Genomic DNA, 26979 nt, shown 5'->3' with positions numbered 1-26979 from the left:
TTATGTGTTCGTATTTTCTTGTTCTTGTAATAATTCTTGCAGCAGCATTTTGGATTAACTGGAGGCCTCAATAAACCTCCAGTGAACATCCAGTGAACACTGCATTGCAGTAGTCAATCCTACTAGAAATAAATGCATGAATTAATTTCTCAGAATCCTGTTTATTTCAAAAGTGCCTTAATTTCCAAACATTTTTAAGATGAAAGTAACATTATTTGGACAACTTTGTAATGTGCGCTTTAAATGAAATGCTAGAGTCAAAGATAACTCCTAGATTGTGGGCTGATTCAGTAAAATTAATGGGGATTCCAACTGAGTTTATTGATGACAGAATATTGTTGTGATAAGCGTTATTCCCTCCAATAATTAACATCTCTGTTTTATCGGTGTTTAAAGATAGTCTACTTTGCTGCCGCTGAACCAGGACAGCTTGCTATCCTGGTCCACTTCACTCCAGTGCAAATCCTGCTGACTACACCAAGTGTTTTATCATGGACTTGTGCATCGATCCATCTCAGATCACACATTTTGCACCTTGGTAACTGCAGATGGTCAGCAGCAAACCTGTGATGTTTGGATTACAAAGGTCCTCAGAAGTGGCTCCCCTTTCTGTAAAGCAATAGAATGATTCCCATTCTCACATGCACAAGGCCAGCCTGTAAGCAATGTAAATTGGAGCATACCCTGGTGACGTCTCTGTCACTCAGCCTCCGTTTTGTGCAGCAGCACCACTGCATGGAGACACATCAGTTTCTTACTGTATTTGTTAGACCTAAAATGCACAATATTTTTTTTACCGTTTTCAAAAATTAATCTGTATTTTATGGCCTAGCTTTATGCAGATCTAATGAGGGGGCTCTTTGGGGGTTGCAGGGGCATGGCCTACACCAGAGATGGCTCCTGTCAACCATATCCAGTACTCGTCTGTGAGTTAAATGGACCCTGTTATGTTTACATCAGAAAGAGACTTTTATTTTTGTAAGTCTTAGATATAAGGAGGAGACATTTCTATCCCAGGCTGCCTAGCAATGACTACACTGGAGGATTAAGCAGGTAAGCCACAGTGAGGCAAAGCGGCTGGACAAGTAACATCTGTAAAATGGGCCGTGCACTGTACATGGTGGTTCTGTCAGTAGTATGTCTTTACTGTTCTGTTTCTGCCTGCAAGTAAGTGATACAATTGTTTCATGAAAATTAAATATGAAGGCACAATGGAGCACTGATTAGGCTATGGCCTCAAAGCTATGGAGTCCTGTCTTTGTGTGTTTTTGTTCTCTGATATTCATACCAAAGACATACATGTCAGGTCCATAGGTGACTCTAAACTGACCCAGTGTGAGTGTAGCCGCCAATGGCCTGGCACTTCATATGGGGTTAGTTTCTGGTTTTCATCCAATTCTGCTGAGATGGGCACCAGTTCTTTACAACTCCCTGTGTGATTAGAATGCAATTGGATGAATTCTGTATCTTGTACTCCTGTACTACAATTGGTGTACAGGTAGGTTAATCAACTCTTTCAGGATCAAAAGGATTGGGGGTTAAGTGGCAACTTTAACAAAAGCAAGGTTATACGATAATTGGTAGACATATGCTAGCCCCAAATGACTTGAGTGTGGGTGTGTGAATGTGGAGGTCTTGTTATTGATACAACCCCTGCAACCCTGAGCTGCATTAAATGTGCTCAGTAATGGATGGATGGAAGAACAGACTTGTGCTGTGCACAGACAGACAGACAGACAGACAGACAGACAGACAGACAGACAGACAGACAGATAGATAGATAGATAGATAGATAGATAGATATGAAAGGCACTAAATGATAGATAGATAGATAGATAGATAGATAGATAGATAGATAGATAGATAGATAGATAGATAGATAGATAGATATTGATCAGTCTTGAGGACTCAGACAGCATTTCTATAATATATACATTGAATCCGGAAAGTATTCACAGCGCATCACTTTTTCCACATTTTGTTATGTTACAGCCTTATTCCAAAATGGATTAAATTCATTTTTTTCCTCAGAATTCTACACACAACACCCCATAATGACAACATGAAAAAAGTTTACTTGAGGTTTTTGCAAACACAGGAACCAATCCCAGGCAAGGTGCCAACCCACCGTAGGACACACACAAACACCAGGGACAATTTAGAATCGCCAATCCACCTAACCTGCATGTCTTTGGACTGTGGGAGGAAACCCACACAGACACGGGGAGAACATGCAAACAAGCGAACCCAGGTCTCCTTACTGCGAGGCAGCAGCGCTACCACTGCGCCACCCCTATTTTACATTACAGTGAGTAATTAACCATAGTAAAAAATAGTAAAATGTAATAAATTGAAATCGGTGTCATGTTGCACATCGATCATTTAAAAGCCTGTACAGCAGCTGTCCTTTTGTCTCACTTCCTTGATGTTAAAGTGTCTCCGAGAAAATCACGTGTCGACCCAAGATTTTTTATAATAATAGAGAGGCATTTTTACTGTAAAACTTTAACAATTTTGTTCTGTAAAAACAATATTTGGAATTAACTTTTTGTCAACATCGCATTGAATTTTGATTCCGTGTTTGGACTTACATCGTGACAACACAACGTATAACTGCCCGTGAGTGAATATCGTTTCTTTCTCACTAATAAATAATCCAACTTTTTCGAATGTTTGTCCCTGTGATTTATTAATTGTCATAGCAAAAGCTATTCTAACGGGAAACTGTTAACGTTTTAATATGAATGGAATATCAAGATCTCCTTTGGTGTCTAATGTTAACCACGGAAGATTCTGTTTGGACTTATATCGTGACAACACAACATTTAACTGCCCGTGAGTGAATACTGTTTCTTTCTCTCTAATAAATCCATCCATTATCCAATCCGCTACATCCTAACATAGGGTCACAGGGGTCTACTGGAGCCAATCCCAGCCAACACAGGGTGCAAGGCAGGAACAAATCCCAGGCAGGGCGCCAGCCCACCACAGTCTCTAATAAATAATTTGACTTTTTCGAATGTTTGTCCCTGTGATTTGTTAATTGTCATAGCAAAAGCTATTCTAATGAGAAACTGTTAGCGTTTTAATATGAATGGCATATCAAGATCTCCTTTGGTGTCTAATGTTAACCACGGAAGATGTACTACATTACCTTTCTTGTCGCCTGTTAAAATTTTACATGTCAGAAATGTTCGACCAATTTTCAATACAACTAATCTTGTCCCATTGCATAGCCCATCACTCAGACATAAATAACGCAATAACATTACGAATCATCCTTCTTTCAATAGTAATTCGGTCAGTGGAAAACCAGACTGTGTTAACGGTTGTAGATATTCTACAGGATATTGTAAGCTGATGTTTTCATCTTCCTGCACCATCACCACCAACTGTTTCAGCAGAGTCTATTGATACACATTTAACCAATTTGCTGTGTAACCGATCGACAATGTTCGCATTAATTTGTTTGACTTTATCGTTTCTCTGTGCTAGGATTGCCCGTTTACTCATTTCTTCTGTTGACAACCCTTCAGGATAAAATTCTTTAATAAGATTTGGACTTAATAAGTCTTCTTTTATCGGGAACTTAAAGTGAGGAAAACATAAAAATTTATAAGAGCTGAGAGCGCAAGAACTGTGTCTGACAAAAGCATTCACAGAAACGAGAAGTGATAGGACCGTGGCCGTGGGCCATTAACTGGAAATGGTTGAGAGGAGGATGGGAACCCCTCTACCAACTTGAAAAAATCTCTTAGCAATAGTCTTGTCTCGTCTCAAGATTTTCTTTTACAATAGAGAGATTTAATAAAAAGATATGTTAGATCCAACAAGCCTTGTCTTAACCATGAGTTTCCTCCAGGGTCTCCTTCCACATTCCAAAGATTTCCTATGAGGTTGATTAGTGACTATAATTTATAACCTGAGAGGGAGTGGAAGCCATTGCCCCATCTGCAGCATGTCCCTACAGTAACTTCAAACAAGATAAAGGGGTTATGGCACAAGTTAACATTCCTAGCCTTTTATGGTGGAGTGAAGTTCTATGCATCCAAAAAATAAAATCCTAATTTTAATTTTATTTTGTTTGCAGAAAATCAAGACGGTCTTACTCTATGATTAAAAAATTTATCAAGCCACCACTGCAGGTAAGCATTACAGCTACACTAAATTAGACGTTTTTATGAACTGACCAATGCAAATGAATATGACTATGAACATGAATGAAGGAATGACCAAGCACAGGAATGCAAAAATAAAGAAGAATGAATGGCCGAGACACATGTTGAACAAATGAAACAGATCGTTTCATACCGAGCATTTCATGTTCATGTTCAGTTTCAAGTTCAATCTGACCCTGAAGGGCAACCAAAGCAAGGAGCTGATCACAGATTTCAAGAAGTAGAAAACAGACCGGACTGATATCTGTATCAGAGGGGTCGCTGTTAAGAGTGGGTGCTGTTATACTGTGCCCTCCATAATGTTTGGACCAAAGACACAACTGCTCCATGGTTTAAAATTACAAATCAGACAATTAAAACGTGATTAAAGTGCAAATTGCAGACTTTCATTTAAGAGGATTTGCATACATTTCGGTCACACAGGACTTTTTCTACACAGTCCCCCCATTTCAGGGAGTCATAATGTTTGGACACAGCAATGGCAGGACTGTTCAAGCCGTCATACTTAGGACTTTGTCGCATATCCCTTACATGCAATGACTGCTTGAAGTCTGTGATTCACAGACATCAACAGATGCCTTGGATCTTCTCTGGTGATGTTCTGCCAAGCCTCTCATGCAGCCATCTTCGGCTCCTGCTTGTTTTGGGGGGCTTGTTCCCTTAAGTTTTCTCTTCAGCATATGGAAGGCCTGCTCAACTGGATTTAAATCTGGTGACTGGTTTGGCCATTTAAGAATCTTCCATTTTTTAGCTTTGACAAACTCCTGTGTTTCCTCAGCAGTCTGTCTGGTTCATTATCACCGTCCATTGAGTTTGGAGGCATCCACTGGAACTAGAGTAGATCAGATGTTTCTCTTCACCTCAGAAATCATTGTGACGTCAGCAGTTTCATCATCCATGAAGAGATGTGTGCCAGGACCTGTGGCAGCCATATATGCCCAAGCCATAACATTCCTAGCATCTTGTTTAACAGATGAGGTGGTCTGCTTTGGATCTTGGGCAGTTCCTTTTGGTCTCCACACTTTGTTCTCTTTCCTATAACTCTGATCAGGTTCATCTTTGTCTCATCTGTCTACAAGACTTTTTCCAGAATTCTTTAGGCTCTTTTTAGTCCTTTTTCTCACCAACTGTAATCTGGCCTTTCTGTTTTTGCGGTCTCCATCTTGCAGCATGTCCTCTATGTTTCTGTTCATGTAGTCTTCTGCTGATAGTCATCTCTGACACACACACATCGGCCTCCTTCTTGATCATAATGAGGAGTCTTCCATTGTCAGCAGTGGAGGTCTCCCTTGGCCTACCAGTCCCATTGCGATTACTTTGCCCACCAGTGTGTTCTTTCTTCTTCGTGATATTCCAGACAGTTGATTTTGGTCATCCTAAGGTTTTCCCGATTTCTCTAATTATTTGATTCTTGTTCTTCAGGCTCATAGTGGCTTCTTTGACTTTCATTGGCACAGTGCTTGTCTTCAAGTTGAACAATGGCCACTACAGACTCCAAAGGGTAGAAGCAACACAAGGTATCTTAAGAGACAATGAATCCCACCCGAGGAATCACAAACACCTGTGATGCCAATTGTTCCAAACACTATGGTTCCCTAACATGGGAGGACCATGTAGAAAAAGTGTTTTCATTTCTGCTTACATGATGAGAGTGAAAAGTCTGCAGATCCTCTTAAATGAATGTCTACAATGTTTACTTTAGTCACAATGTCTGAATTGTTTGTTTTGTAATTTTAAACTGTAGAGCCGGGGGGTAAATCAAAGAAAATGTGTCTTTGTTCCAAACATTATGGTGGGTGCCGTATTTGCCAGGCTCATGAGACTCAAAACTAAAGCTTTGCTTCCAAACTGAAAACATACTAAACAATGTATGGTAGACCTTAAAAGTCAAGGTAAGCGCACCCCACCCAACTCAAGTAGCAGGCTTTGAAATTCTTATGTCTAAGACAGGGGTTTCTTCCCGGACTTACAGTGGATTCAAAAAGTATTCAGACCCCTTTAATTTCTGCACAGTTTATTGTTTTGTAGATTCAATTTTAAAAAGATAATTTTGCCATTTTTGCTCATTAATCTACACCCCATAACCCCTAAAGACAAAATGAAGGAATGTTTTCAGGAAAGTTTGCAAATGTATTAAAAAATCAAAACAGAAATCTTTCATTTCATTCAAATCTCTCTGATGAATTGTTTTTTTTTTGGTTTCCTTGGACTGGTTTGTTTCAATTGGGACTTGTTTGTTCTAAAATGCCTTTTCATGTCAGGCGTACATTGTGCGATTTTGGCAAAATTGTATGCACTATTTGCATGCTTTTCTGAGTCAGCTCGAATTTCAGTTTCGTCGGCTGTCGTTTCATGGGCGGTATGAGAAGGGTTGCAATGCCTGATTGCATCTTACGATTGGGCTGTCATGTGATCAGAAGAATCGTTGTCACATCGGAAATTCCATTTGGTTGTATTGTAGCTTGAACAGTCTCATGTCCAGTCCATGTCTGTGAGTGGTTCCCCAAGAGGCGGGCAACCTGCCAACTACCACCAGGAACTGCCCTTCATCCTATAAACTTAGAAGGCCCCCCACAGGTCCTGGCAGCTCATTGTGAATGCGCTCTGGCATTGGTGAGTTAATTGTTTTTGCTCTGCTTGTGCCTCTGGTATATTGTTGTAATTTTGACCTTCATGTTTCTAGATTACTGTATTGGGACTTTGTCTGCATTGGATTGCCTTAGTGTTGTCAGGCAGTTCCTTTGTTTCTTGTGCTCCACAGACTTTCATTGTTATTGAAGAACATTTTGTGAAAATAAACTTTTCTATTTTATAAAGACTCAGTGATTGTCCTTATTACTAACTGGGGTTTGACAGTGATGTCCCCCTCTAGTGGGAATTCTTTGGAAGTGGCTGTTGGGACTTGCATGCTTTGGGACTTCTAGTTCACAACACATAATACTTGCAGTACAAAGCATCTCCCATAGGGGGTGGACCAGATGTTAACCTGGTGAACACTTAGGACACACTGGATAGATTCACTGCACAACAAAGTTTTTGCTTCTTGAACACTATTGGGTGTTTCTTATAGATTTTTGGGTGCTGATCACGCATATCACATCAAAATTTACCCATCATGTACTGTTTCAGAGAAATCTTCAGTTTTGTCATGATTTTTTCTTCTATTTGTATCCAAACATTTTCGCTCCCGTAAGTGACAGCCTGGGCATGTCCAACCATGGAATCAGGCCAGGTTGGAAGCTATTCTGTGGAAGTTGACATCCTGGGCAGGTCTGAACGAGCTTGATGCTGTCTCTGGATGCTATAAAGGTGGCTTGCATACACCAATCCCACTTATTTGGTTAATATAGATAGTCAGTGTGTATGTATAGTATCAGTATAGTAAAGTATAGTATCTGTAGCAATAGAACAGTAAGTAAGCTTGACGCTATAGACGTTTTGGTGTTGGGCGATATGTCTCGCCAATGACGTAATCTCGTAGTGACCTTGAAGGATTTGACACTCTTGATATCCTTCTGCTGTGAAACATTCTGACCTGTCATTGTTTACACATGTCTTAAACAACTATTAGTAGCCTATACACTGATAATAGATATTGATATAGATCCATCCATCCATCCATTTTCCATCCCGTTGAATCCGAACACAGGGTCACGGGGGACTGCTGGAGCTAATCCCAGCCAACACAGGGCACAAGGCAGGGAACCAATCCTGGGCAGGGTGCCAACCCACCACAGGACACACACAAACACACCCACACACACTAGGGCCAATTTAGAATCGCCAATCCACCTAACCTGCATGTCTTTGGACTGTGGGAGGAAACCGGAGCGCCCGGAGGAAACCCACGCAGACACGGGGAGAACATGCAAACTCCATGCAGGGAGGACCCGGGAAGCAAACCCAGGTCCCCAGGTCTCCTAACTGCGAGGCAGCAGCGCTACCACTGCACCACCGTGCCGCCCTATAGATATAGATAATACAGAAATTATTTATTATTTATTATATTATACTGTATATCTTACACATCAATATTGCTGCTACTTCTTTGTCCTACCTTTGCACAATGTCTTGTCTTGTTTGTGTTTTAACTTTTAATTTTTAAATTTTAAAATTTAAAATTTTAATTCTATTTTTAATTTATTTATTGCACGTCATGTTGTTACACTGTGGACCCTGAGCTTCGCAATTTCGTCTATCTGTATACTTGTATATGGTTGAGATGACAATAAAGTTCACTTTGACTTTGACATTCTGCTATATCTGTGGCGAATATACATTTGCACCTCAGAGACGTTGGATGACTGCTCTTGTGAAGAAAGCTTATCATCTGTATTTCGGCTGCAAAACTGGTGATCAAGACAAGGCTGTGCGACATGTGCTGTCAGTCTGAGAGCCTGGCTCAGAGGCATTCGAAAGACAATGCTGTTTGCTGTTCCAATGATATGGCGAGAACAGAAAGACCATGTGACGGACTGTTACTTCTGTTTGACTAATGTATCTGGTTTCTCTGCCAAAAACAAGAATTCAATTGAATATACTAATCTGCCTTCAGCAATGAGACCCGTGCCACATGACAACAGTCTTCTAATTCCGAAACCACCAGAGGGTTGGACCTTAGACGAACCAGAAGAAGAAACTGCAATGCAGGGTACTGACAGTGACATTGACCCGGATTTTGAACCGTGCTCATCAGGCGATCCACATCTGATAATCCAGTCCGAATTGAACGATTTGGTCAGAGATTTGGGTCTGTCAAAAGCAAAAGCCGAGCTGCTGGGTTCAAGAATGAAGGAATGGTGTTTGCTGTCACCAGGTATGAAAATTTCTGTGTTTCGAGGCCAACATCATAATATAACCAAATTTTTTGCACAAGTCGACAGTCTCTGTTTCTGTTGTGACATTGAAGGATTGTTCTCGGCCTTGGGTTGTAATTAGGGAATCCATTCCCGGATGGGTTTATCCATTCCTGGGAATTCAGGAATCCCACATTTCATTCCCGGGAATCCCGGACGCCCAGGGATGACACAGTTCACAGGCATCTCACATGTGAACCGTTACAGAATGACCGACACTTATTTTTAATAAAACTACTGCAATATGTTGACACAAATAAAAAACTAATCTTATCTACAAGCAGTTCATTCTGTCATATAAGTACATGTATCTTTAGTTGCAGTAATAAAAGCATAGAAAGCACAACGTGTCCAGCGTGTGGTTGTCCATGCGAGAGTGCACCTGCAAGCAGAGTATGCTAGCCGCTAAGAAAGCACGCTCTGCCTCAACTGAAGTAGGCGGCACAGTCATCAGATACTGATACACTTGTTCTAAACAACACCCGCGCTTGCCGTTGCTCTGAAACACCGCCATATCAGCTTTTACTGATGCATCCAGTTTCTCATCATCATTCTGTGATGGCAAGTTTCTTGGCACAGATAATGCGGATGCAACCGACAGACGCATTGCAATTTCAAGTTGCTGTTCAAAGCTGTTGTCTGATGAAGTGCAAGCTGCAGCAATGGCGCCACCTTAATTATTTTCAATTTCTTGATCGATTTTTACACTTTTACATGCTATATATGCGAGCTTGGCTGTACCCATTTTCCCTGGAATTACAGCAGTTTCATTCCCGGGAATGCAGGAATGAAAAATGTCCGGGAATGGATTCCCTAGTTGTGATAACAACCTGGAAGAGTGGTGTTTCTTCATTGATTCATCAATGTTAAGCCTGAAAGCTGTTCTGCTACACTATGGCAACATTTATCCTTCAGTACCTGTTGGCTATGCAGCACACATGAAAGAAACGTATGAGAATATGGAACTGTTGCTGAAGCACGTTCAGTATAGCAGGTACAACTGGAATATCTGCGGAAATCTTAAAGTCATTGCTTTGTTGCTAGGACTGCAGCTCGGCTATACAAAGTACTGTTGTTTCATCTGTAAATGGGACAGCCGTGCCAAAGAGTCACACTATTCTTGACAGAACTGGTCACTCCATAAAAAGTTAGTTCCAGGACAGAAAAATGTGGCACATGAATCGCTTGTCGACCTGGCAAAAGATATTTTTGCCTCCTCTTCACATAAAACTGGGATTCATGAAGAATTTCATGAAAGCACTGAACAAGGAAGGTGAAGGTTTTCATTATTTAAGACAGATGTTCCCAAGAATAACTGACGCCAAGATCAAAGAGGGCATTTTTGTTGGCCCCCAGATCAAAATATGTTATGAGTGACAAGCGGTTTGAAGATCTGTTTGTTGGTCCAGAAAAAATTGCCTGGAAAGCCTTCAAAGACGTTGTTGACAATTTTCTGGGCAATTACAGAGCCTCAAAATACATTCAGCTTGTAGACAAACTTCTCAAAGCATACAAGACAATGAAGTGCAACATGTCACTCAAGATTAATTTCCTCCATTCACACTTGGACTTCTTCCCCGCAAATTTCGGTGCTGTCAGTGACGAACACAGTGAAAGGTTTCACCAGGACATTGCTACGTTGGAGAGACGATACCAGGGCAACTGGAATCCATCAATGCTTGCTGACTAGATAGATAGATAGATAGACAGACAGACAGACAGACAGACAGACAGACAGACAGACAGACAGACAGACAGACAGACAGACAGATAGATAGATAGATAGATAGATAGATAGATAGATAGATAGATAGATAGATAGATAGATAGATAGATAGATAGATAGATAGATAGATAGATAGATAGATACTTTATTAATCCCAAGGGGAAATTCACAAAATTCAAATGTTGGACACTGCAACATGATGCACCAGACATTGAATACAAAAGAAAATAAGGAGCAAAACACTTTTAATTCTGTTGAATTTAATAACTTATGCGAAACATAAACATGACTAAACACGTTATTGTCAGTAAACATATGTCTATTTCTCAAAGTTCCTATATGATGCAGTAAAACCAAAACTATATTTGTGCATTCCCAGTAGGTACCTGTCACAATCAGCAAAAACTTTTCAGGAAGCAAGACGTTTCAAAAAAATTGTTCTGCAGTGATATCTCTCAACTGGCCTTGGAGCTCCCAGAATTCCTTGCAAAATGTTGGAAGAGGTTACTGAGGTCAGTGTGGCCTGGGCTGTTCAGCTTAGCATGTTACCAATGTAACCCTCATCAGAATGAAAGTGAAGTAACAAAATAAAGACTTTGGGGTTTTAACCATCCGAAGTAAAAAGGCATTTGATCCAGGCATTTTCGCAACTTTTGAACATTTTTTGTTCTTAACAGTTTTGCTTGTCTTTCAGGTGGAATTACAGTATGCATTCAGTGATGACGCCATTGTGAAAGACCACTGCAGTCCAACACAGAAACTTTACATGGGGTAGGTCATGGCTCATATCACTCATCAGTCAAAAGGAGGCATAAGGAGTCAACTAAGGGTACTGACTTCAATGCTATACTAAGTGTAAAGCGGGGCATCTTAATAAAATAATAAGGTCAACCTGTGTACTGCTTTATTGAACACTAGCCATGTGACCTGTCGAAAACAGGTAATAGAATTATAGAACACAAGTCATGTGACCTGTTGAAGATGGGTAGTAGAATTATAGAACATTAGTCATGTGACCTAGATAGATAGATAGATAGATAGATAGATAGATAGATAGATAGATAGATAGATAGATAGATAGATAGATAGATAGATAGATAGATAGATAGATAGATAGATAGATAGATACTTTATTAATCCCAATGGGAAATTCACATACTCCAGCAGCAGCATACTGATACAATAAATAATATTAAATTAAAGAATGATAATAATGCAGGTGAAAAACAGACAATAACTTTGTATAATGTTAAATGTTAACGTTTACCCCCGGGTGGATTTGAAGAGTCGTATAGTTTGAGGGAGGAACGATCTCCTCAATGTGTCAGTGGAGCAGGACAGTGACAGCAGTCTGTCGCTGAAACTGCTCTTCTGTCTGGAGATGATACTATTAAGTGGATGCAGTGGATTCTCCATAATTGATAGGAGTCTGCTCAGCGCCCGTCGCTCTGCCACAGATGTCAGACTGTCCAGCTCCATGCCTACAATAGAGCCTGCCTTCCTCACCAGTTTGTCCAGGCGTGAGGCGTCCTTCTTCTTTATGCTGCCTCCCCAGCACACCACCGTGTAGAAGAGGGTGCTCGCCACAACCATCTGATAGAACATCTGCAGCATCTTATTGCAGATGTTGAAAGACGCCAGTCTTTTAAGGAAGTATAGTCGGCTCTGTCCTCTCTTGCACAGAGCATCAGTATTGGCAGTCCAGTCCAGTTTATCATCCAGCTGCACTCCCAGGTATTTATAGGTCTGCACCCTCTGCACACAGTCACCTCTGATGATCACAGGGTCCATGAGGGGCCTGGGCCACCTAAAATCCACCACCAGCTCCTTGGTTTTGCTGGTGTTCAGGTGTAGGTGGTTTGAGTTACACCATTTAACAAAGTCCTTGATGAGGTCCCTATACTCCTCCCCCTGCCCACTCCTGATGCAGCCCACGATAGCAGTGTCATCAGCGAACTTTTGCACGTGGCAGGACTCGGAGTTGTATTGGAAGTCTGATGTATATAGGCTGAACAGGACCGGAGAAAGTACAGTCCCCTGCAGCGCTCCTGTGTTGCTGACCACAATGTCAGACCTGCAGTTCCCAAGACGCACATAATGAGGTCTGTCTGTAAGATAGTCCATGATCCATGCCACTTTTTTTAAGTTTAGCTCTTGGAATTCTAAGCAGACACTCATTTGAATATCTAAGGTTACGATTTGGAGTTAAGCACAAGTTAAGACTTTTAGATTTGTTCAAACTGGATACTAAAACGGCACTTAATATGACACCTCATGTGAGCCCACACCAGAGAGGCCCTGGGACATTGTCTCAGCAAAGACCAACGCAACAGCCACAAAATGGTGCCCGATGGCAATATTCAAAAAGGAGATCAGATAAAATCACAAAAAATGACAACTTCATAACAATTCAAGAATGCAATCACATTCCTCAACCTCAAAAACCCCAGAATAGCCACCAACAAGCCTCAGAAACTCCTCAGAAAAGCCCAAAGAAACCAATAAAGGACACCAATCACAAAATCATCTAATTGTCTTTTTTTAAAATAATGTCACCAAATGTCAATCGAATCAGTCAAAGCATTTTGAGATTTTGGGGTATTTAGATTTTTATTTGTACAGGGAGCGGGCTTTACCCCTAAATATTTATTTATCGAAATGTCCTTTCTTAGTGGATATCTACTCCTCCAGATGAATCATCCTGACAAATTGCAGCTTTTTAACTAAATAAGAAATACAGTAATCCCTCCTCGATCGCGGGGGTTGCGTTCCAGAGCCCCCCACTATAGGTGAAAATCCATGAAGTAGAAACCATATGTTTAATATGGTTATTTTTATATTGTCATGCTTGGGTCACAGATTTGCGCAGAAACACAGGAGGTTATAGAGAGACAGGAACATTATTCAAACACTGCAAACAAACATTTGTCTCTTTTTCAAAAGTTTAAACTGTGCTCCATGACAAGACAGAGATGACAGTTCAGTCTCACAATTAAAAGAATGCAAACATATCTTCCTCTTCAAAGGAGTGCGTGTCAGGAGCAGAGAATGTCAGAGAGAGAGAGAAAAGCAAACAATCAGAAATCAATAGGGCTGTTTGGCTTTTAAGTATGCGAAGCACCGCCTGACAAAGCAGCTGCAAGGAAGAGAGCAATGTGAAGGTAGTCTTTCAGCATTTTTTAGAGGAGCGTCCGTATCCTCTAGGCCAGTGTGCAAACAGCTCCTCTGCTGACACCCCCTCCGTCAGGAGCAGAGAATGTTAGAGAGAGAGAGACACAGAAAAACAAACAATCAAAAATCAATACATGCTGTTTGATCTTTTAAGTATGCGAAGCACCGTGCAGGAAGCATATAGCTTAACAAAGCAGCCACAAGCAAGCCCAGAAAGAAAGGGAGTAATGTGAAGATAGTCTTTCAGCGCTTTTGAGGAGCGGCCTTATCCTCTAAGGGTGCAAACAGCCCCCGTGCTCACAATATATTTGAGGAGTTTTATTTAATACGTAATATGCGCTCTGGTTGGGTAGCTTCTCAGCCATCTGCCAATAGTGTCCCTTGTATGAAATCAACTGGGCAAACCAACTGAGGAAGCATGTACCAGAAATTAAAACACCCATTGTCCACTGAAACCCACGAACCAGCGAAAAATCCGCGATATATATTTAAATATGCTTACATATAAAATCCGCGACAGCGTGAAGCTGCGAAAGTCGAAGCGCGATATAGCGAGGGATTACTGTAGTGAGTGAGTGAGTGAGTGAATGAGTGACTAGTGAGTGAATGAGTGAGTCATTTATTCTGTCAATCAACTTTGCATTCTCTCTCTCTCTCTATTTAGATGTTTTAAAATTTAATATGAGAGTTGCAAATGGGTTAAGCTGGCAGGCCTGACCTCTGCAGTCTCCTTCTTCGTTGCCACCCACCATACTTCTGTGACAGTGGATATGATGAGTTGACAATAAAATAGACCCTTTTAAATTATGCTTTACAGTTCAAAATCTTATCCAGTGGGAAGAGTCCTACAAATGTTACCAATGTAACTACAAATGTCCAACATGTGAGCCACACTATGTTTCCCAGTTCAGTGGCTCTCCCTGTACTTTAACAGCTCAGTATGATAACTTTGTTTCTTTTTCTTTTTTTCAGTAAAAAGGTGGTCCTAACTCAAGATGATTTTGAAGGCTCTCACTACCCATTGCTTATTCCTGAAAGGTTTTCAGTAAGTATAAGACAAGTTTTAATGGTGCAGGTAACTGTGAAGTTCTCTGGTGGCCTCACAGTGGGGTGGTGTTGTTTCTCTGGTGGGTTGATACCAAGAGTAGCTTACATTCATGCTTATCAATGTGTACTCACAGAACACAGCGCACTTTCACGGTAATATTCAAACACTTTAACAATAAAATCATCCACAATGTCTAGGAGAGCAAGATTGTGCAGAGATACATTTTAATTTTAACAAACAGAAGTAAAAGGCTTTGCCCAAATATATTTGTAGAATGCAGGTACGCTGGTACTGTGAGTGCTGTGCAGAGTGGAGGCAGACCCTCTGTGTTTCTCCCAGTTCATTCTGGGGTTCATCAGGGGTCTGTTTTTGCTCCTACTCTGTTCAGTGCTTGTATGGACTAGGTGTTGGGCAAGGTCGTGGTGTCCAGCGGCTGTGGGGCATCTGTTGGAGAATAAAGATTCATGGATCTTGACTTTGCTGACAATGCTGTGATCTTTGCGGAGTCAATGGAGGTTCTGTTCCGGGGTCTCGAGAGACTGAGTGGGGAGTCTGAGTGTCTGGGCTTGCAAGTATCCTCATAAAAACCAAGATCAGGACTTTAATGACCTCTTGGGCATGGCCATCAGCAGTGTGTCTGTCTGCAGAGAGAGTGTTGACCCCTTTGAGAGGTTTACTTACCTTGGCAGTGACATTCATGTCTCTGGTGACTCTTCATATGAAGTCAGTAGACGGATTGGAAGAGCAAAGGGGGTCATGAGGTTGCTGGAAAGGGGTGTATGGTGCTCCTGTTATCTCTGCAAAAGGACGAAGGTCCAAGTCTTTAGAGTCCTGGTTCTCCCTGTTTTGCTATATGGTTTTGAGACATGGATGCTATCCAGTGACCTGAGACGAAGACTGGACTCCTTTGGTACTGTGTCTCTCCGGAGAATCCTTGGGTATCAGTGGTTTGACTTTGTATTGGATGATCGGTTGCTCATGGAGTCCCGAATGAGGCACATTACCTTCATTGTGAGGGAGCGTCAATTACGGCACTACAGCAATGTGGTGCGATTCCCCACAGGTGATCTGGCTTGCAAGATCCCCATTGTTGAGGACCCGAGTAGCTGGACCAGGCCAAGGGGATGCCCACTTAAAACCTGGCTGAGGCAGATAGAGGGTCATTTCCAGAGGGTGGGACTGGACCGCGTGTCTGCCTGGGGAGATTGCCAACCGGGATCCCGAGGTGTTTCGTCGTGTGGTGAGTGCGGCAATGTGCTGTACTAGTGCCTGCTCCACAACCGGACCTGACCTGACCTGGAATCCCCAACTCCAGTCTTGGAGTGCTACTGTGACTGCAGGCTTTCATTCTAACCCTTTTCTTAATTAGTGATCAGTTTTTGCTGTTAATTAACTCCTTTTCCCTTCTTTTTAATGAACTCATTTTTTAAATAATTCAGCCTCTGAATGGCTTCATTTTTTTTTTCATAAATGGCACCCAAACGGCAATGAGTTGTGAAGTGAGCCTGACTTAGTAAACATTAATCTGGATGATGTAACTTATTTCCCTAGGCTGTAACATGGACAAATTCAGTTAGTATTCATTCCTCAAAGTCATTCATAAAGTAGATTAAGCAACATTCTTTCAGCTTAATGGTGAGTCACGTACTGAAGGACATCAATGGAAATTAACTATTTTAGGGCTAATTACTGTATTTTTTCTTCCTTTTTTCCCAGGCCTGAATTTATTTCCAAAAAACTCACTTTTCATCACACAAATCAATAGTTTCATGCATAAATCAACATAAAATACTTATTTACGATAAATGTCACTATGTTTTATGTTCCATGAGCCTCTACTGTATTCGTATTCACATACTTATTACATACGTGTTTGTCCAATCACTCATAAGCTGAAAGGCTTGAAGTAGTTGAGTGGATGCTAATCCGCAGTGTCCACCAGCAGGCCGAGTTGTTTGGTAAAGTCCAGTTGCCAGCTTGTCACTGTGGTGTTGTGGGTCCACAGCTCCCATTCAGAAGGACCATTTAAAATAAATAATCACAGCGGTCGCGGCTTGGCAAGGGGGCATGGCGGTTGTGTGGCTGCAGCAGTTCTCAGGGCGATTTGCGATGTGGGTGTTTCTCACCTAAGTGCACAGATTAGAGACCGCCCGCATCTGTGATTGTTCCTGGGACTGCTAATTTGCTGCAGCTGCTATGCCCTCTCGATATATAGAAGCACGAGTTGGCTAGAGAGAAGGGAAGAAAAAAGTAAAGGAAAGAAAGAGAACGGGAGGTAGCGAGAGAAGACAGGAAGCAGGTAGACAGAGCTGGTGTGAGGAAGAAGGAGAGCAAGCGAGCAAGAGCAGGCTCTCAAGAGAGAAAGCAGGCAGCTGGGAGGTGAGCCCACAAGGGGAGTGTTTGGCCGGACACTCAGTGGGGCTGAAAGTAGCAGTCGCTCCAGCTGAGCGATTTAGGAGCTGGAGTGACCAGTAGAGGCGACAACTAACTGTTGACAGGAGCTTTGGTTTAAGCCCCAGCGTGACTGCCTTGGCCACTGGGGAAATAACCAAAGTCTCAGTCTGGTTTGGACAGACAGACAGACAGACAGACAGACAGACAGACAGACAGACAGACAGACAGACAGACAGACAGACAGACAGACAGATAGATAGATAGATAGATAGATAGATAGATAGATAGATAGATAGATAGATAGATAGATAGATAGATAGATACTTTATTAATCCCAAAGAGAAATTCACATACTCCAGCAGCAGAATACTGATACAAAAAACAATATTGAATTAAAGATTGATAACAAAAACAGGAAAAAACAGACAATAACTTTGTATAATGTTAATGTTTACCCCCCCGGGTGGAATTGAAAAGTCGTATAGTGTGGGGGAGGAATGATCTCCTCAGTCTGTCAGTGGAGCAGGACGGTGACAACAGTCTGTCGCTGAAGCTGCTCTTCTGTCTGGATAAGACATTGTTTATTGGATGCAGTGGATTCTCCATAATTGATAGGAGCCTTTTGAGCGCCCGTCGCTCTGCCACGGATGTCATACTGTCCAGCTCCATGCCTACAATAGAGCCTGCCTTCCTCACCAGTTTGTCCAGGCGTGAGGCGTCCTTCTTCTTAATGCTGCCTCCCCAGCACACTACCGCGCAGATGAGGGCGCTCACCACAACCGTCTGATAGAAAATCTGCAGCATCTTATTGCAGATGTTGAAGGGCGCCAGCCTTCTAAGGAAGTATAGTCGGCTCTGTCCTTTCTTACACGGAGCATCAGTATTGGCAGTCCAGTCTAATTTATCATCCAGTTGCACTCCCAGGTATTTATAGGTCTGCACCCTCTGCACACAGTCACCTCTGATGATCACAGGGTCCATGAGGGGTCTGGGCCTCCTAAAATCCACCACCAGCTCCTTGGTTTTGCTGGTGTTCAGGTGTAGGTGGTTTGAGTCGCACCGTTTAACAAAGTCCTTGATTAGGTCCTTTTATACACTTTTATACTCCATCCCCTTGCTATGTTGTTGTCTCACTGCTAAGCTCATCTGTAACATTACCGACGGTGTAGGGTTCAAGGGTTCCCGAACAGCAGATGGGAGCATGGAGCCAAACCCGCATCATCACAGTCTCTCACAGATTAATGTCCATGTAGTCCTCTCAGGGCAAACATTTTCGTTGGCGCATCAGCTGTATGAGCGTGTCCAGCACTATGATCAGCTGATGCAGGCACCTGACTTTCATTTTCGGAGTTCGATTCAGCAATAATACTCAAAAAATAAATTAAGAAATAAAAAATATGCAGAGTATTTTGCTTTGTGCATTTGCTTCTCTCTCTCATCTGATGTCGATGCCATTCTAGATGTTGCTTACTCTACGCTACTCGCATACACGCAGGGTTTCAAACATCAAGTCAACGAGTCTAACAGTCCTCCAAACTCAGAGGGTCTACCTATAATGTAACAGTGAGTTTTATCAGCATTTACAGCTTTCTTTCACCCTCTGCCCCTGATATCCATCCTCAACCTCTTATGTCGACAAAAATCGACATCCGCCATAAAAGAGTTAAGGGGAAGGACCATTTAGGGCTTATGCCAGTGAAGAGTTCTGGAACTCTGAAACAAACTACTGAGCCATGTAGTTGAAGCAGGAACCTTGATAACCTTTAAGGAGAATTTAGATGAGATATTGGGACAGCTTAGCTATTAGTTAAACAAATGAGGGACAAATGGACTAAACGGTCTCCTCTCATTTGTCAGATTTCTTATGTTCTGAAAGTGTTTCTTGGTTTTAGTGTCACTAATTTATTTATTGTTGTCTCCTTTGGTGCTGTGTCTCTTTGGAGAATCACCGCTGGTTTGGCTTTGTGTTGAATGAGTGGTTGCTCATGGAGTCCCAAATGAAGGACATTACCTGCATTGTGAGAGAGTGTCATTTACAGAACTACAGCCATGTGATGCGATTCCCCGAGGATGATCTGCCTCACAGGATCTTCATTGTTGAGGACCCAAGTGGATGGACCAGGCCAAGGGGATGCCCACGTAACACCTGGCTGTGGCAGATAGAGGGTAATTTCCAGAGGGTGGGACTGGACCACGTGTCTACCTGGGGGGGGGTGGGTGTGGGGGGATCATTTGCCATCCAGGATCCCAAGCTGTTTCGTCGTGTGGTGTTGTTGCTTCCCAACCTGACCTGACATGACCTGTCTCATTGTAATTATTCTCTCCTTTCAGGGTCCAACTGCCTATCTGACGTCTGCTGTATTTTCCACCAGCAACCTTATCATGGTTGTGAATGGCAAAGTGTATCTCTATGGACTACAAAGTGGAAGGTGGAGAGCTGCAGTAGGTCTGTCTGTCCGTTTGTGTTCCCTAAAGTCCTGCTTTCTACCACACTACTTGGCAATTTGCTCCATGAGTGTATGGAAAGACCTGGTGTCCCTTATGGAACCAGAATTGAAAAATAACTTTTTGATAATTGTGATTTGTGAGCCTAAGGGCTCGTTTATACTTCATGCTCAGAACGCCTACGCGCACGCATCATGGCTGCTGCACGTTCCCAGCGTTCATTTGACGCATCCTCTGAGCAGGTCCTCAGAAATGAACACGACGTGTGTGCAAGTTGCAGTATCAGCAAAAAGTCGGAGGGTACAGTGTGATAGAAGTCAGAATGTGACATCAGAGTCTCTGTTTACTATCTACATGTGACAGAAAGCCGCTTTGAGGCTCCTACAGGGTCGATGTGCCCGCTTCGATGTTTGATGAATGGTTCGATGTGGTGGAGCAAAATGCCGACATACAAATACATTCGTGGTGCTTTTATATCCAAGTGTCGCATATTCCCAAGTCTGAAATACCATCTTCTGTGCAACTTCACAACAGCAACAGAATGTACAGCGCTGTATTTGAGCCACAGAGAAAAAAAATTAAAGACATAGTGAAAAAGTATATTTTGTGATTAAAGTGGACATTTCAGCTTAAATCTCGACATGTACACTTTAACCTTGTAGTTTACTTTATCTTTAAAGCAGACCATCATAAACATTATCCCAGTTGTTAATCGCTACCTGCCTCTGGGGCTTCCTCCTGACCTGACAGCAGCGACAAACAGCAATAGATCACCACACAGAACACATTAAATGTACGGTATGATATTCCAGCTCTCTGCACATTTAGAATCCTTAGATTTATACTTGATATCATTTTCATGATGAAATGCATTAAGGTATGTATGTTACATTTTACAGATAAATTGTTAATTTCGTTTAAATAATGAATACTGTTAATAATTACACACATGTGGGTGACACGATGGCGGAGCGGTAGCGCTGCTGTCTCTCAGGGAGTCACGTCGCTGGTATTCCCTGCCTGGAGTTTGCATGTTTTCCTGCTGGGTTTCCACAGTGGACTCCGGTTTCCTTCCAAAGATATGCAGATTTGGTGACACTCGAATGACGCCAGTGTTTATGTGAGTGCTTGTATTCACCTTGCGATGAGCTGATGCCGTGTCTAGGGATTGTTTCTGCCTCATGCCCAGTGCTTGCTGGAATGGGCACATCCCTGGATTGATGGATGTAATCATTAAACATCCTTTTCAGAGATATTGTGGCAAGGTGTCATCGGAATTTAATGGCTTTTCCAGGCAATTCACAACACAGCGAAGCCAAACCTGTTCTCACCGTGATAATTTCTCGCACTGCCACCTGGTGGATAATTCCAAATTTACGTAAAGTACAGTAAAGATTTAAGTAAAGTTTAGCAGGAGCGTTTGCTGGAGCATGCGTCGCGTCTTGTGAAGTATAACCCTGGCCTTAGGCAACTGTTGTGGGGACAACTCTTTCAGGCTGGGATGTTGGTTGATTAAAGCAGGTCTGATCCATCACCTCTGGCCTGACCCATCACTTTCACACAAAGGCCATGAGTGAATAGAGCAGGTGCACTGTGCAAAGTTAGGAAAAAAAATGCTATTTGGGTCTTAGAAGAGCACAGTCCATATATTACAGGCAGTTACCCATACCTGGCAAGTTTCATAAAAAGCTCACTGAAAATGCCAAATGTGTGAGTATTTATAATGGAGAGGAACCCTCTAGAAGCCAGAAGCCATCTGCAAGAACAATGACTGCTGTACTGCACCAAACCGGACGTACAGTCATCAGTATTCCCCAGTAAAGAACTGGACGATGATTATACTCCAATGGCTTCATTTCGGCCTGGATGTATAAGTACAGTTGAAGTCAGACATGTTTTCATACAAATGTGGTGTATTCTTTAAAACTCACTTTACAGCCCTCCACAGATTTTATACTAACAAACTATAAATTTTGCTTATCTTTTAAAGACGTCTACTTTTGTGCAGGGCAGAAGTCATTTTTGCCAACAATGTTCCCAGACCTCAGAGTATTTTACTTCTATTGGACCAGATCACAATTCCAGTGGGTCACAAGTTTCCATACACTTTGCTGATATTTGGAAGCATTGCCTTTAAATTATTTAACGTTTTGAGTCACCTACCGTAATCTTCTTATAATAAGTTGCTGGAATTTTGTCCCATTCCTCCAGACAGTACTGGTGTAACTGGGACAGGTACGTAGGCCTCTTTGCTCACACATGCTTTTTCAGTTCTTCCCACAAATTTTCAGTACCTTGACCTTGTTGTCCTTAAGCCATTTTGCAAAAGCTTTGGAGGTCTACTTCAGATCGTTGTCCATTTGGAAGACCCATTTGTGACTGAGCTTCAACTTCCTTGCCGAGTTCTTCAGATGTTGCTGCAGTTTATCTCCATCATTTTCCTTCCTCACGATGCCATCTATTTTGTGAAGTGCCCCAGTCCCTCCTGCAGCCCCCACAACAGGAAGCTCCCATCCCTATGCTTGATGGTTGAGATGATGCTCTTCGATTTTTCCTGCAAACATAACGATGGTCATTATGGCCAAACAGCTTGATCTTGGATTCATCAGACCAGAGGACATTTCTCCAGACGGTAAGATCTTTGTCCCCATGTGTCATTGCAAACTGCAGTCTGGCTTTTTATGGCGACTTTGGAGCAATGGCTTCTTTTTTGCTGAGCTGCCTTTCGGGTTATGCTGATATTGGACCTGTTTTTCTGTGGATATCAATACTTGTCTACCTGTTTCCTTCAGCATCTTCACAGGGTCCTTTGCTGTTGTTCTGGAATTGATTTGCACTTTTCATGCCAAAGTCTGTTGTTCTCTAGGAGACAGAGTGTGTCACCTTCCAGAACGCTATGATGGCTGTGTGGTCCCATGGTGTTTATACTTTATTATTGTTTGTACAGATTAATGTGGAACCTTCAGGCTTTTAGAAAATGTTCCCAAGGATGAACCAGATTTGTAGAGGTCCACAATTGTTTTCTGAGGTCTTGCCTGGTTTCTTTTGATTTCCCCTTTACGTCTAGCAAAGAGGAAGTGAGTTTGATGGTCAAGCCTTAACATCCACACACATGTTGACTCCAGTTACTCTAACTGGCTATCTGAAGCTCATTGTCTAATTGCCTTAAAGGCTTGACATCATTTTCTGGAATTTTCCAAGCTGTTTAAAACCACAGTTAACAAAGTGTGTGTAAACTTGTGACCTGCTGGAATTGTGATCTGGACAAGAAAAAGTGAAATACAGTAATCCCTCGCTACTTCGCGGTTCACTTTTCGCGGATTCACGACTTTGCGGATTTTATATGTAAGCATATCTAAATACATAACGCGGATTTTTCACTGCTTCGCGGGTTTCTGCGGACAACGGGTCTTTTTACTTGCTTCCTCAGTTGGTTTGCCCAGTTGATTTCATACAAGAGATTCTATTGGCGGATGGCTGAGAAGCTACCCAATCAGAGCACGCAGTTAAGTTCCTGTGTGCTGCTGATTGGCTCAGCGACGGAGTGTTGCATTAACCAGGAAGTCTCATCTCACTCATTCAGCATTAACGTGCTAATGCTTCAGGGGGCCGTGTCCAAGCACCAACAGAAGATGCAAATGATTGCAGAAAAGGTAAAAGTTTTGGATATGTTGAAGGAAGGGAACAGCTACACCACTGCAGGACACCGATTCTTTTTATTTAAAAAGGAGGAAAAGCATATAAGATCTACGGCCACAGTGTCCTTTAACCAGGGTGCAAAACGAGTTGCAAGTGGACGTAATAAGGCAGTAGTCTGGATGGAATCTGCTTTAGGAATCTTTGCAACAAGGTCGACGACATCATGACCGCCTACAATCTGCTACGTGTACTTCGCTATACAGTAAGTGTAAACTTATCTACCGATTTCATATTGTTTAGCAGTTGTCCCTGTTTTTAATAGAGTAAATGGTGGGTTGTAAACAATACAGGGAGGGTTTAAAAATGTCCAAATACACATTAAATAATTAAATAAATATGGTGTCCCTACTTCGCGGAAATTCAGTTATCGCGGTCGGCCTTGGAACCTATCTCCCGCGATAAGTGAGGGATTACTGTACTCTGAGGTCTGTGAACACTGTTGGCAAAAAATGACTTTAGCCCTGCACAAAGAAGACATCTTAAATGATATGTCAGATTAACAATTTGTTAGTATAAAGTCTGTGGAGCATTATGAAGTGAGATTTAGAGAATTCACACAAAGTGTATGTAAACTTCCGACAACAACTGTATAAATGATTATACTACATTGTATATTGGGAGTGTAAGCTGCATTTTAAAGCAAGGAACAATATATAATAAGTGATATATATATATATATATATATATATATATATATATATATATATATATATATATATATATATATATATATTATATATATTTGCAGTTGGAGATCCACGAAGGGAGAAAAAACAAATCACGTATCATAAAATAGTTTTATTCCTGAGCTTTCACCCCACCTGGCATTCACTCCCGTATCACCATAATGTGTCACCCTGACCAAGTGGGGCATCAGAATAGCACATAAACCCACGAACAATCTGCGCATGGTCCTGTTTAAGGCTAAAAACAAGAAATCGACAGCCGAAACACGAAACGCAGTTTATAGTATTCCATGCAATTCTTGCTCAGCGGTATACATAGGACAAACGTCAAAAAAAATCTCAACACATGTACAGGAACATCGCAACGCCGTCAGAAGAAAGGACGCACTATCTTTGATATATGCACATACTAAATCGACAGGACACACATTCAACTGGGACAACGTAAAAGTAAAATTTAAGGCCAGTACAAAAAGCGGCAGAGAGTTGGCCGAGTCTTGGCTATCAGATGAAAACGCCATCAACAGACATTTGGACATAAACCCAGCATATGCCAACTTAAGAAGGACATATACACATTAATTAAACTATACAACCCCCCCCCCCCCACTTGATCATACTGACTTAGTCACCAAATCCCACCCACCCCCATCCCCCCCCCCCATACTGAATGTGTTGCTATATATTGCCTTTGATTCTTGTAAGTCTAAGCATTATCCTCTGATGAAGACCCCTGATAGGGGTTGAAAGCTCAGGAATAAAACTATTTTATGATACGTGATTTGTTTTTTCTCCCTTCGTGGATCTCCAACTGCAAATATGTAAACCGTATCACAGACCTTCTCTTCCATTCATATATATATATATATATATATATATATATTGTGAGGGATTCATCCCGGCCAATACCCCCAGGCCGCTAGATGGAGCCCTCCTTGCAATGTGGAGATGCCCCAAATTCCACTATGGAGTTTTAATACACAGCCCTGCTGGATAACGTCGGGGCCGCCAGGAGTCGCTGCAGGGAGGCCCAGGGATTTATGCTTTCTGTATAGCCCGGAAGTATTTCCAAGTCACGGGAACAGAAGAAATTATATACTTCCAGGCTGAAGAAAAGGATAAGTTTTTACCTGACCCGGAAGTGGTAGGAAGTCACATGGACTGAGGGACAGAACCACTTCCGGGTCAGGGACTATAAAGGACTCTGGGAAACCCCAGATGAGTGAGCTGAGTTCGGAGGCAGGGTGGCTAAGTGTCTGGGAGTGGAGGATTGTGTTATTGTTATTTGATTATTGATTTATTATTGAGTATTGTGGAGAGGAGGGTGCTTTGTGCACTTATTTATAATAATAAATATTATCTTTGGACTTTTACCTGGTGTCTGACATCTGGTCTGAGGGTTCAAGGGGTCACGGAGACCTCAATTTGTCACTATATATATATATATATATATATATATATATATATATACGCTAGTCTCTTTGCAGTCCTGTCGCTCGCGTATGGGGATGCGGATGTACAATTTAAACAGATTGTTATTTTCATGGGAATTGTCACATGTGTATAATAGAACTAACTATTTTACATTACAGTGAGTAATTAATCATATTAAAAAAGAGTAAAACATAATAATTTGAAAGTAAATTATGTTTCATGTTGCATTTGAGTTTTTCATTACGTTGTACTATTTAATTCTGTAAGAACAATTTTTTGAATTCGCATTGAATTTTTATTCTGTGTTTGGACTTACATCGTGACAACGCAACATATAAGTGCCCATGAAAGAATTTAGTTTCTTTCTCTCATATCAAGATCTCCTTTGTTGTCTAATGTTATCCCCTGAAGATGTACTATATTACCTTTCTTGGGTACATCCTACTTTCTACATTAATTCGGCTGGTGGAAGACCGGGCAGTGTTAACGGTTGTAGTTATTCTTCGTGATATTGTAAGTTGATGTTTTCATCTTCCGCACGATCACCACCAATTGTTTCAGCATAGTCTATTGATACGCATTTAATCAATTCATCGTGTAACTGATGAACAACTTTCGCATTAATTCATTTGACTTTATCGTTTCTCGGTCCTAGGATTGCCCATGTACTCATTTCTTCTGTTGATATCCCTTCGTGATGAAATTCTTCAATAAGATTTGGACATAATACATATTTTTTAATTGGGAACTTAAAGTGAGGAAAACGCTAAAATTTATAAGAGCTGAGAGAGCAGGAACTGTGTCTGTCTGTCAAAAGCATTCACACGAATGAGAGGTGAGATTGCCATGTGCGTGGTTGAGTATGGTTGAGAGGAGGGCGGGACTTTAAAACATCTCATGGCCAAAGTCTCATCTCGTGGGAGTTGAAAAAATCTTGTCAAAAAAGGTTTCATTGCAGGATTTTTTTAATATAATACATAAAATATATATATATCACTTTTTATACCATATTTCTGTCATCTGATTATTTTTGCCATGGTTACTGGAGGGGTGTATATACAGGTTCAAGTATTTCTATAAACTACACAATCCCAGGGAGCAAGCGCCCCCTGGTGGAGATGGACCAGTACCCTACTAATGAGAGATCTGTTTTATCCCCAACCCCCCCCCCACTCCCCCACCCCCCCGAGTCTCAGCAGCTTTATCCTGTACCCATTTTCTCTCCGTTTCTTGTCTTCCCCAGGTGTAAATCTCAATACGACACACGTCTCTTCACTTCAGTGCTGCACAATTATCAGCAAGACCTGCCTGGTAGGTTCTAAATTCAATGCTGCATGTTAAT

At 41.7% G+C, this 26979-nt stretch overlaps 1 protein-coding gene across 1 annotated transcript in view; it reads left to right on the top strand.

Moving 5' to 3' along the window:
• The first annotated feature begins 1032 nt into the window (after positions 1-1032).
• LOC114661580 (cation channel sperm-associated auxiliary subunit delta-like) overlaps positions 1033-26979 on the top strand; it is a 103447-nt gene continuing 77500 nt past the window's right edge. Inside the window, exons 1-6 of the mRNA XM_028814712.2 lie at positions 1033-1167; positions 4091-4145; positions 11455-11531; positions 14904-14976; positions 19705-19819; positions 26881-26948. Of these exons, the coding sequence (XP_028670545.2) occupies positions 1100-1167; positions 4091-4145; positions 11455-11531; positions 14904-14976; positions 19705-19819; positions 26881-26948 (456 nt within the window). The 5' untranslated portion in view covers positions 1033-1099. The remainder of the gene's footprint in view (positions 1168-4090; positions 4146-11454; positions 11532-14903; positions 14977-19704; positions 19820-26880; positions 26949-26979) is intronic.

Source organism: Erpetoichthys calabaricus, chromosome 12 (genome assembly GCF_900747795.2).
Source record: "Erpetoichthys calabaricus chromosome 12, fErpCal1.3, whole genome shotgun sequence".
Taxonomy (NCBI): domain Eukaryota; kingdom Metazoa; phylum Chordata; class Cladistia; order Polypteriformes; family Polypteridae; genus Erpetoichthys; species Erpetoichthys calabaricus.
This window is presented reverse-complemented; position numbering and strand designations above follow the sequence as displayed.